A 12,018-nucleotide genomic window follows, 5' to 3' on the forward strand; every position below is an offset into this window, starting at 1 on the left:
AGACCAAGCTACCATACAGGGTCGTTGTTGTGGGGAAAACAGGAGGAGGAAGGAATATTAGCTAAGTTTGCCACCATGGCAAACTTAAAAAATAATAAAGGTGGGATAAAACTCAAAGAAATACAAATTTTAGGTTAGATAAACAACCAAAACTTGTAATAGCAAAATGAAAGTATAATAGAAACAGTGGCAAGAGGATAAATAATCTATTAAATATCAAAATGTATGCAGAGCCAAATCCACAGGCGAATATAAAAAATAACACTTAAGGCAACAACAACAATAACAAAAATGCTAGTGAAATGATGTTTCTGAATTATTGTTTCATGACCATGATATTCACTGGCATTGCAATATTATGAGTTTATTATGAGTGGGTATTATTCTTTTATTCAAATATAATGCACACAAACCTACACACACACACACACACACACAACTTAGCCAAAATAGATAAAAAGGTGGATAAAAATATGATAACAATTGACAGGTGAATAAAAATATCAAATCCAGCCTAAACATTTGGCTCACTGTGCAGTCACAAGAAGAATAGCAGCAATAAATATTCTTTAGCAAGCTGCAGCACACAAGGATTTCAGCCACTATTAAACATGTCTGGAGTCCCAACTTACCTTGTACAACACCCCATGGATACTGCCGAGCTCTCACCATTTTATTTCCCACTTTTACTTCTTCTGTGCTTCCCACAACAGCAAATGGCAAATGAGCCTTGAAGGAAAAAATATAACTATGAAATTCAGAACAAAACAATAGAACTGTCCAAAAGGATTTTTTAAAAACACTTTTAATGCAAATTTCCTAATAAAAAACGTTTTTTTTTAATGTCTATGGAATCAGTATGATGTTAAGACAGGACTGCCAGGACAAACAAAACAAATCCTAATTTTTGAAAGTTTATTATTCTACAGCACATTAAATAAAAGGCTAATCCTGAATTTGCAATAAAACCATCTATGGAATTTTTAAATCCACCAGTTTTGTGAATAATGTTTTTGGCAGTTTTTACATACTGCATTCCACATCTTTCTATCCACAAACAGAAGTTTATTTTGAGCACTCATAGAGAGAAGAATAAGCCAAACAGAACAAACCCTTTTGTTTTTACAAATCATTATGGCATGCTAAACAATAGTTTGCTATTCTAGTTACTTGCAGGTATAGCTCAACTAGCAGACTAGCCAGGAGATTTTTCTGCCTCATATAGCAGATTAAGCTAGGGCCAATAATTTTCTCATTTCTACATGGTGAATTCTATAGGGAATACCTAAGTCTAAGTATATCTTTCTATCATATATATATTTCTAGGAAAGCCAGACAATTTCTAGTATATGAATCATCTTCTAGAAAATTCAAAACCCTTTATTATTTGTGCAGTAGCCAAATCCTGTATTGCAATGATGAAAATAAAATATAACTGCTCACAGAAGTAACCACTTCTCTTTTATTTATCACATCAAGTTCAACACATTGTTTTAGGTAATACATATGTACATTTGCAGAGGTAATTATAGTACGATACAGTATGATACATTTTTATTTGGTATTTTATCTTTTTTATATTTGTGTGTTATCTCATCTATTTGATTTTAATTTTGTGTTGTTATTTTTTTAAAAAATTGCATATCACTGATCAATTTTTTTTTCCTCCCAGCACAATTTCCTCTTTGTGGGATTATTGCAAGAAATTTGAATTCCAAGCTAAATGGGATATAATGTAAAACACTAATAAACAGGATGGCATGGGGAAGGCAATTTGGCACAGTGGCTAAAGTGCTGGATTAGAAATTGGGAGACTGTGGCTTCTAGCATAAACCACCACCATTGTTACTGAGGAGAAATAGGCAGTGGGAGCATTATGTATGATGTCTTGAGTTGTGCAAAGCAAAGACAAGTTATAAATGTAATAACAAATTTAAGAAGAAATAGAAACATTTTGCTCTCTCAGATGATGACAGATACAATATCATTTTTCTTTCTCCTCCTCTTCCCTTTTCTGAAATACAGAGTAGTTACATTCATCAATCTGACTGATGTTTTGCTGTAGCACAATATATGCCAAAAATTATTTCAATATTCCCAATCTAAAATGTATCCAAGAATATGAAAAACTTGATGGCGACTTTCCAGACTGCTTTACAAATTCCTATTCCATTCTAAACAGACATTGAACATGAAATGTATCAAGGAAGAAGGATTATATTCCACACTAAATCACTGGATTGTCTTAAATGGCAACCACTCCAGACGGAGAGAATGCCACTGCTTCCTTGAACATCCATTTGAGAAATGGCAGGAATAAACACAATTATAATGGCATTCACCAGCTAACACAACATAGAGTTTCTCAGGGTCACTGCTATAAATACAGAAGCATAGAAAGTCTAGAGAAGAACATGTTACTTACATTCATCACAGAGTTAATCTCAGATACAGCATCATCATCAATAGGGAATTGATAAATCTGTACTCCGTTACTGACCAGTTCGCTCATGATCTTAATCTTAAACTTGTGCAATTCGCTCTTGGAAATAGTGTCAGCCTTGGCAATGATGGGAATGATGTTCACCTGGAGAGCAGTGAAAAAACAAGAAATAACTAAAAACTGAGCTTTTTGTAATCAGTCATGAATTAGCTACAGAATGGATTAATGCCAGCTAGGAATGCAGGCAGAATTAAACATTAAATGACAGTGGCTAAAAGATTAATGTAAACAGATATGAACAAACTGGAACAAGTTCAGAGAAGGGCTAACAAGATGTAAAAGAACTGGAAATCAAGTGATGGAGAATAGTGCAAAGAACTGTATATTTATCTTACAGAAACAATGACTCTCTGTGTGTGTGTGTGTGTGTGTGTGTGTGTGTGTGTTTATAAATACTTGTAAACAATTTGTTGTTGTGCTGGTAGACAGGATCTGAATCCGTTAGGAAAACTTAATCTAACATTTATTTGTTTGATTATTTATCAAATTTATATAGAAGCCCATCCCACCCAAGGGAACTCTGGGTAGGGCACAATAGATAAAAAGCAAGAGTATAAAATAGCAAATATAAATAAAAAGGACCATACTAATAAATTCCTCTAAAATCAAGAAATACAAATCATAGTTGAAATAAATAAACAAATAAGTGAAGAGGTTAGAGCTAGATGATTTCTGAAGCAAGTTAACTATTTGTTTTCACAATTCTTCATAACACAAAATAAATTTAACTTAATAAATTTAACTTAATAATAAAGGTGTGAATTAAATAGTTAAATATAAATGCAGCTTAAGTTATAGCTGTCCTATTTTCTTTTGAAAGTTATTTCATTTTGTTGAGGGTTTTTTTCAGTTCAGGGAAAATATGAGGAATGCATGAGATTTGATTAAAAACATGTGTCCTTAAAAGACATTCACCAACACAGATTGACCCCAAAAAAATAACATCCTCTTGGTATGCTGCTGAATATTAATTGCTTTTGTTGGCACATCAAAAGAAGGGACAGGTGCAAAAATGCACAGATTATAAAGCAAGTAAATAAGGCTTTTAAAAAGAACATTGTCCACTCTAGAGAAACATCTCCCTACTCTGATAAACAAGCTACTTGTTTCATTCAGTCTAGAGTTCTGGGAGTTGCTGAGGTTGGAAAACGCTGGTCAAGACAAGTGTTGTCTTTTTCAGCTCTGAAGAAGAGGATTGCCCGACTGGGCCTTCTGCTGAGTGATCTCACCCTACCTTGATCCAGATTGCCCCACCAGGATGCATCTTGACCCAAAATACTAAGCTGCTCCCCCAAGCAAAAAGTGGGATGATTCAATCTGGATACTGGGCACAGATCACTGAACGCAGACAAAAAGTTTCTTTTTTTGCCTCCAGATCAAATGTCCTTGGGCCCCTCTGATCAGCATTTCATAGGAAAGTGACATTGCAATCTAGGACACCTCTTCAAAGGGACCTTTCAATCAAAGCTTGGTGAAACCATGCTGCCTCTTTGAACACCACATACACACTCAACTGAATTGAAAGTGGAAAGTAGCCCTTGTAATCACAATAAATGTCAAGTTCATGCCGAACCCAATCCCTTCAGATGCTCTGGCCTGGAGCTTCCAGCAGCCATAATTGGCATGGCCCAAAGTCCAACATGACAGGAACTATAGTTCCACAAAATCTACAGGACACCTTCATTAACTGATCCTCGACCAGAGCAATAATACAAAATAAAACTCCTGCAAAAATGCTCTGCAACTGATTACATACATTTCAGCATAGGGTTTAATCTATTTGCATGCTTGGAACTGCAGAATATTTTTGGATTTGTTCAGTATGATGTATTAACATATAATTAATTAATATCTTTCATTTTAGCAACATCTAACCCATCCCTAAGATCCATATTTACCAATCTGATATCCGAATGGAATACATATCCATTTTCCTTGACCCTTAAGCAGTGCAAGCCAGTTCTTCAATTATCTTTGATAAAGGTTCTATGGCTACTTCAAAAAATACAACATTTTGGTGATTGCCAGAATTTCTGACAAGTATTTTTCCCTCTTGTTCATGCAACAGAGGGACTTGAACAAGAGGAAGATGGTGAGGAAATGGTAATGACCTATAAAGATTAAGAACTCCTCAAATTAAGAGCCCTTTGGAATTGAATGAGCTGACTGAGCTCCAGTAAGTTATTCTGGCTCCAACTGATTGATGTAATCTATTAATAGGGTTGCAGCCTAATACAGGGGGTCAGCAACCTGCGGCTGTGGAGCCACATGTGGGTCTTTCATCCCTCTGCTGTGGGATGCTGCTTGTTGCTGGTCGGCTCCACAATTGATAGGGCTTTCAATTAGGAGAGGTAGAGGAAAAAGGAGTCTCCATGCTAAGGAGACTCTATGGTGGAGGAACTGGATTTCCAGTTGGCTCCAGAATTGAACGGGGGACTTCCAGTTAGGACCTTTGTGGCTCTTCCAGTGTTTAAGTTGCCAACCCCTGGCCTAATGGAACCACCTCCGTTGCTTTCACCTCTCTTCTCACTGGGTCTTTGCAAGATAAGCCACACATGATTGATGGATGCAGTGCTCAACCTTTCCATAATTTTCTTTGGCAATAAATACAGTTTTCATTCATTGATTCATTCATTGATTTTTCATATTTCTAGATTGCCCATTTCCTTCAAGGTCTCTGCAGGGCTGGGGAGGCTTGTATCTGTCCTCTTTCCTACTTTTTCTGGATCAGAAGGGATGCAAGAATTCCTTGAGAGAGGCTCAGAGTCTTTTTGGCATCACAACCTGCTTCCCAGGCAGATGGTACTGCCCATATTCCCCTGTATTAGCTCTTTCTTCCCTTCCCCTTGGACAGGACATTGTTTTGGCTCCTCTTTCCTGCTGTCATTTCGGATGATTATAAGGTGGGTGGGAATCTCCCTGGATGCTAGGTCACCATTTTTCAATGATGCTTGGGAAACCACTGGTCTCCTTGAAAACATAAAGCCAAAAACTGAAGGGGAAGGTTAAGAATAATGTTCCTTTCAGTCTTGCTTTTTCACTAAGTGCTAATGCTAATACCCTATTTCCCTGAAAATAAGATCCAACTGGAAAATAAGCCCTAGCATGATTTTTCCCATGATGCTCATAATATAAGCCCTACCCCCAAAATAAGCCCTAGTTAAGATTGTCAGCAGACAGAGGCGTTTAGTACTGTATTTTCCCCAAAACAAGACATAACCAGAAAATAAGTTATAATGTGTCTGTTGGAGCAAAAATTAATATAAGACCCGGTCTTATTTTGGGGAAAACACGGTATCTTCAGCTCCAATGATTCACTGAATGAAAACACGAATACCGCCAGGTTTCAGATAGCCCTATGCTCTATAATGATATATCCAACTGCTCCCCTAAAACCAGATATTCAGAAAATAATCTTTATATGCGGTCCTGAATTTACAAACATACATTTAATGACGATTCTGAGTTACAATGGCACTGGAATAAGTTATTTTCAACCTGCCTTCGATATTATGACTGTTGTACGTCTCCTACCGTCACAACTGTGATTTGGGTAGTTGGCAACCAGTTTCATTTAAGATCAGTTGCAATGGCCTACAGACCCATGGGCATGGTTTGCAATGTTCCGAGACAGCTTTTGACGAGCAAAGTCAATGGGGGCAGCTGGATTTGTTTAATGACCATGTAATTCACGCAATGACCACAATAAAATGATCATAAAATCAGGTCTGGTCCCATGATCAAATGACCATATCACTTAGTGACCAAAATTCCAAACACAATTGTGATCATATGACATGGGCTCCCTGTACATCATTGAGGACTTGAAGCGAGGAGGAGCTAAAATGGAAAAGGAGGACAAAACTGTAGTCCAGTCCTTCTGACTTTTGACTCCAACTCAACTTTCAATCACAGAAGTTACATATGTGATATGAAGGTAATTTGGACCCCAAGAGAGTAATGCGGGTAGATCAGTGGTGGGTTATGACCGGTATGCCCCAGTATGGGCGTACCAGTGCCTGCCAGGAGCACCAGGTACCGTTCTGGTATGGTGCTCTGGAGGGCCCATTTGCCCGCCTGTGCTCCTTACTCTTATTTGAAGTTTTTGGGGCTTCCGCGCACAAATCCAGAGCCTGTGCGACACTCTGCCGAGCAGCTGAAATGTCATGGAGCATTGCAGGTGGTAAGTACACATGCGTGCACTGTGCACGCATCGCACACATTCATGTGGTGGATGCCCGGCCCTGTTGCACCGTACCAGTTGCACCGGGATCCGGAACCCACCACTGCTGTAGATCCAATCTCTTCATATAGGCAACATGCACATATGGCACAAGATTATTTCCAGATATCTTGTAGTATATATTGACCACCATGGAAAACTTCCTGACTGAAAAGGAGCTTTTCTGAAGTCCCAAGAAAAGAAAAGCTCCGGTTCTCCTGCATATGGTATTTCACATCTCAGCTTTTGCCTTTAACATCCTAGAGAGCTGTATGAAGTAATAGAATTTGGAAACAGTTGGCAACCAATAAACATGTTAACACTCTGTATAGGAAATTGCTTGACTTTTCATTCACTGGCTTCCCAATTAGTTTTACAAAACGGTTATGTTTAGCTTTTATCCTTTTAAGTGAGAAAAATGTTTGTGTGTGCCAAAAAAATAATAATCTACCAGCAGGAAGTCTAAAAGCAGCCTTATAAAAAGAACCGCACCACTTCACTGAAATTAAGCTCCAAGTTGAACACCTGGCCACATACACAACAGTGAAAATTGCTTTCCTAATGGCTGCAGAAACAAAAACACAAAGATCTCCAGCAAATTCCAATGGATGGGTGCCCAGAATCATGAGTTGGAAGATCATAGAGATCACCTAATTCAATTCCTCTGTTGTGGCTCTTACCCTCTAGAATTACATCCCTCCAGAGATCCAGATCAGTCCAAATCCTCATGACATGCAGGAAACTATTAAAGACCTGGCTCTTCTCCCACATTTTGAAGCAGAAAGAAGGTGGAACCTCTGCTGGCTCGTTTTATTTGGTTATACTTTCCTTTTGAAGCTGTTCATAATTCTTTTGTGTTTTGCTTTTTTTTTTAACTTTTAATTGAAAGCAACCCAGAGTTGCTATGAATTGGAAGGGCTACAGGTTGTATATACAAATAAATAAACTCCCTCCCTAGTGCAGGATCTACTAGAACAGTATTTCTCAACCTCAGTATTTCTGACATACAATCGTTCAATGGCTTTTTGAAGATCTCTGGTAAAGAAGAACTCGTGACATACTGTGGCAGCTTGCTCCATCAGTTGACAGTTCACGCAGTCACGAAGCCCCCCTAGTTAGTATCTAACTAGGCTACCTGTTGTGGCCCAGTAGGAGCCGTTGGAGCTGCCACCAGACTCCAACAGTGAGGGGCCCTATGAGTCGGCTCTGGAGGATGTGGAGGATCCTGGACAGGGTTCTGACTCCGAGCAGGGCGCAGAGAGACTGGTTGGCCACCAGGTGGCGCCTGAGCCTTGGACCAGTGGGGAGGAGACAAGGGAGAGTGATCCAGAAGCCAGCAGTGAGTTGTTCCTGGATGCACGCCATCGAAGAACTACTAGGCGTCAGGAACAATTATGCAATTACAGGAGGTGATTGTACTCAGCTGGTGGTCATTAGGCTCCTCTCCAGACTATAAAAGCTACTTGTGCACACAGCCCTCTTTGTAGAAATCAACGCAGGAATTGAATGTCAGAGGACAGTTCTGTGAGCTTGGCAGGCTGGATTGCTGCCAAGCCTTATCTGTGTTTATTGCTGCCTGAGTTTGTCTGAGTTGCTGCCAAGGTCCTTATCTGTTTGTTTGCTTGGCTTTCAACCACTGAGGTTTTGGTGTTTTGCTAATTAAAAGACATTCCAGTAAAGCTTGTCTCGGCATTCATTACTGGACGGAGGAGGGGGTCAGAACATCTACCTTCCCTGTAGCTTTAACCCTCTGATTCTGATCGTGCTCTCTGAGGCAACGGAGAGGGATTTCACTTCTTTTTCTACATGACAGCCTTCCAAATATTTGAAGACTGCTATCAAATGTCTCCTCTTTTCTGTAGACCAAATATAGACAGGTTTTTTTTAACCATTCATGATAGGGTTTGGTTTTTCCAGCTTGATCGCGTTCTTCTGAACTTGTCCCAATCTGTTATTGCCCTTTGGGAACTGTGGTGCCCAGAACCACCATGGAGATCTCAACAGAGCATAAAAGCGGGGAAGAATTACTTTTCATGACCCAAGCTTAATGTTCTGGTTAATGTACTCCAAAATAATATTTGTCTCCAAAATAATATAAGTACTTTTAATAGCTGAGTCATACTGCTTGTCTTTAACAAAGACCCCCATATCTTATTCTTTTTCTTTCTAGGGTGAGGAAATTGGCTAGAATACAAAAAAACTATATATAAATAAATTATGTGAATCTGCAGAGGTTCTGGAGTTACTTTGATCAAATATCAATTTGCTGTAGAGCAAGCTGATGTTTGGTTTCAGATCCAATTCGGCTACTCTAAAAAAAAAAAAAAAATCAGAGCAAACTTTTTATCATACAATTTGCTGGAGATCTCCTAGCAGGAAATCCACTACTCTTAAAATATACACCCATTTGAAGTTCATAACGTCTTGTAGTCTTTTCAGCTTCATCTTCCCGTACTATTTCTTGAGTTCTAGAGTTTAAATCCTGAGCTCTGGAAATATCACAAGGAAAAACCAAGCCTGGAGCTAGAATAAAGATGCACACCTTTTTATTCTCATTTAACAAGAGTCAATCACCAAAAAACCTTCTAAAGGGACAAGTACTTGGCACTATACTTTACTGTTCTAGATATACATGAGTTCCATTTGAACAGCAAAGCAGGGAAGGTTGATTCCTGCTAAGGTTCTCTTATTCCTTATGAATTGCCAGAGATGGATCAGTTCCAGTTTGACTAGTTTGTTTCAACTGCAATTCCAACCACCTATTATTTAACTGAGGAATTCAGCTTTGAAGATGAGTTTTTGGCTGCCTGGAAGTAATTAGATACAGGAGGCAGCAGCTGGGTTGGTTATGAGTTCAGCTGCACACAAATGCACAATGGGAGAGTGGGCTGGGTAAAAAGGTCACCCACTGATGAAGTCACACTTCTGAACAAGATTCCTTAATATCATAGAAAATTCAGACAGTCTGCCCAAGTTTGACATCATCCTGCTGATTCTGCTGAACTGTTGAGCACTGGAACACAATGTCAGATGCTTAATAACATATAGTATAAATCTTTGCTGAGAAGATGTTTGATCTCCAGCCAGTACATGTCATATCTAAATCCCATGTGTCTCAGAAGAGGAAAGCATCAGGGCAAGAAAAAGAAATTAAGTAGAAAAGAAATTCATACTTAATTAAATGTCAAATATTTTCATTTTTCAATCTTTCCATAACTTTCTTTCTTTCTTTTCTACCATTGCAGATTCCTCAAGGAAACGAAATTCAAAATAATAAGAAGAAGAAAAGAGCAAGTTTATTATTTCAGGGAGCATCCACCCTGCTTGAGCTGGGCAGAAATAAGGAAGAGCGAAATATAATAGATGTTTTGTGGTAGAGGTTTACATCCCTAGTTTCCCCCCTGTTTTATAACTCATTTCTGATCTGTTGTTTTGATGCAAGATCAATTATTTAAACCCACATCCTTCCTCACCTGGGACTCTTTAGTGGCAGCCCCCAGGATTAAAGCACAGAAAAAAAAGAAGGTAGACCAAAAAACAACCCAAGGTTCACCTGGAGACAAGCCTTGAGGCCCATTACATCCATGGGAATGAGGTTTATAGGATTCTCCTCTGTAATCCATAACAGGATTAAGCAAAACAAGGATTGAGATTGAGTTCTTCTCATCTTCAGCAGAAAATCTGCTAAAATGTCTAGAAGCTTTATGACTTGAGTTGAACTTCAAAGTTGTTAATGCTTACCAAGTGACAGGAGAATCTCATATTATATGAAAATTTTCAATTACTACTATTTCCACTGTTAGTCAGATTGATTTGTGCCTGATCCCATACTACATCAAATCTCTCTAAGGCTAAGGAAATAATCATGTCCAGAAAGCTATAGTCAAATACAAATGCACTGGTCCACCTCTACGTATCCAGCATGCAGCCCAGTTGCAAAATCAATAGCATATTAACTAACAAAAGCTACAGTGAATGAACTTCTGGCTTGCCTCCAAAAGTTGTGGGTGCTCCATCACTGGAGGTTTTTAAGAAGAGGTTGGACAGCCATTTGTCTGAAATGCTACAGGGCCTCCTGTTTGAGCAGGAGGTTGGACTATAAGACCTCCAAGATCCTTTCCAACTATGTTGTTCTGTTTTGAAGAAACCCAGACCACTAGATGACAGCAAAGAGGAGCTTGTTCACCTTTTTTGCTAACATTTATTGGCTGGATTTTTGAAACCTGTATCTCGTTGTCCTAGGACAATGATGATAGACCTATGACATATGTGTCACAAGAAACACAGCATGTAGTTTTTGGTGACATGTCAGGCCTCCCTCTGAAACCTGTACAAGAGGACTCTGTTCTCGCATACCTTCTGGAGTCTCTGAAAATCACCTGAGAACAAGGAAGTACTTTTCCGCTCTTGCAGAGACTGCAAGGCCACGCAAGAGCATTTCCCAGTGTCCAGGTTGTCTGCAATCCTGATCTCAGATCCTCAGATGGGAATTTCAAATAACGTTTACAATTATGTATTTTCTTATTAAATATTAAATTTATATTCTGTATTTTTCAGAGTATAAGACTCACCTTTTTTCCTCAAAAAAGAGGCTGAAAATCTGGGCGCGTCTTATACAATGAATTCAGCATTTTTTTTGCCTCCCCAAACCCCGTTCCCTTCACTAAAATGTCGTGCATAGCTGGTAGGAGGCTTTCAGATAACTCCTGGGGGATGGGAAGGGCAGAAATGAGCAAAAAATTAACCGTTTTTTGCCCACTTCCCCCCCCCCAGCCCCCAGGAGCACTCTATAAGCTTCCTAAAGGCTATCCATGCCCTTTTTTTGACAAAAAAACGGACCCATTTTTGCAAAAACAGGCCGTTTTTGGGAGGTTTGCAGAGTGCAAAAACTTTTTTTTTAATTTTCCTCTTTAAAACCTTGTTGCGTCTTAATACTCCAAAAAATGCGGTAAACTATTACTCTTTGTTGTTGTTTCTCTTTTGTTGCGTCCATGTGTGGGACATGCCAGCAGAATCAAGGTGGGCATGTTATTTGAATTTTTGATCCGCCAAGGCCATACGGTTTGCCATCACTATCCTCGGATGAGGAACTTCATCAGCATTTCCTAGCAAATTAGATGCTGATGCTGCGATTTAGAAATAGCTCTGTTTTTTGTTTGTTTCTTTTACCTTTTAAAAGGTCACTCACTGGGATGAGCATTGTAATTCTTTTTTTTCCTGCACATGAATCACTTTGCATCAATTACCTTTGTAGTGTGCCTCCAGTTCTCCCCACAGTGTGAACTTCAGAAGA

The 12,018-nt window shown here is 38.9% G+C and overlaps 1 protein-coding gene across 5 annotated transcripts in view; it reads right to left on the reverse strand.

The window, feature by feature from the left end:
- SEPTIN8 (septin 8) overlaps window positions 1-12,018 on the reverse strand; it is a 91,970-nt gene that overhangs the window by 29,553 nt on the left and 50,399 nt on the right. For all 5 annotated transcript variants that reach the window (XM_087709566.1, XM_087709565.1, XM_087709568.1 and 2 more), the window contains exons 5-6: window positions 2,426-2,587; window positions 633-729 (exon numbers count right to left, since the gene is read on the reverse strand). In XM_087709566.1, coding sequence (XP_087565692.1) covers window positions 633-729; window positions 2,426-2,587 — 259 coding nt within the window. The remainder of the gene's footprint in view (window positions 1-632; window positions 730-2,425; window positions 2,588-12,018) is intronic.

Source organism: Thamnophis sirtalis, unplaced genomic scaffold (genome assembly GCF_051295495.1).
Source record: "Thamnophis sirtalis isolate CommonGarterSnake01/CBP01778 unplaced genomic scaffold, rThaSir2_p1.2 scaffold_3, whole genome shotgun sequence".
In the NCBI taxonomy this organism is placed as follows: domain Eukaryota; kingdom Metazoa; phylum Chordata; class Lepidosauria; order Squamata; family Natricidae; genus Thamnophis; species Thamnophis sirtalis.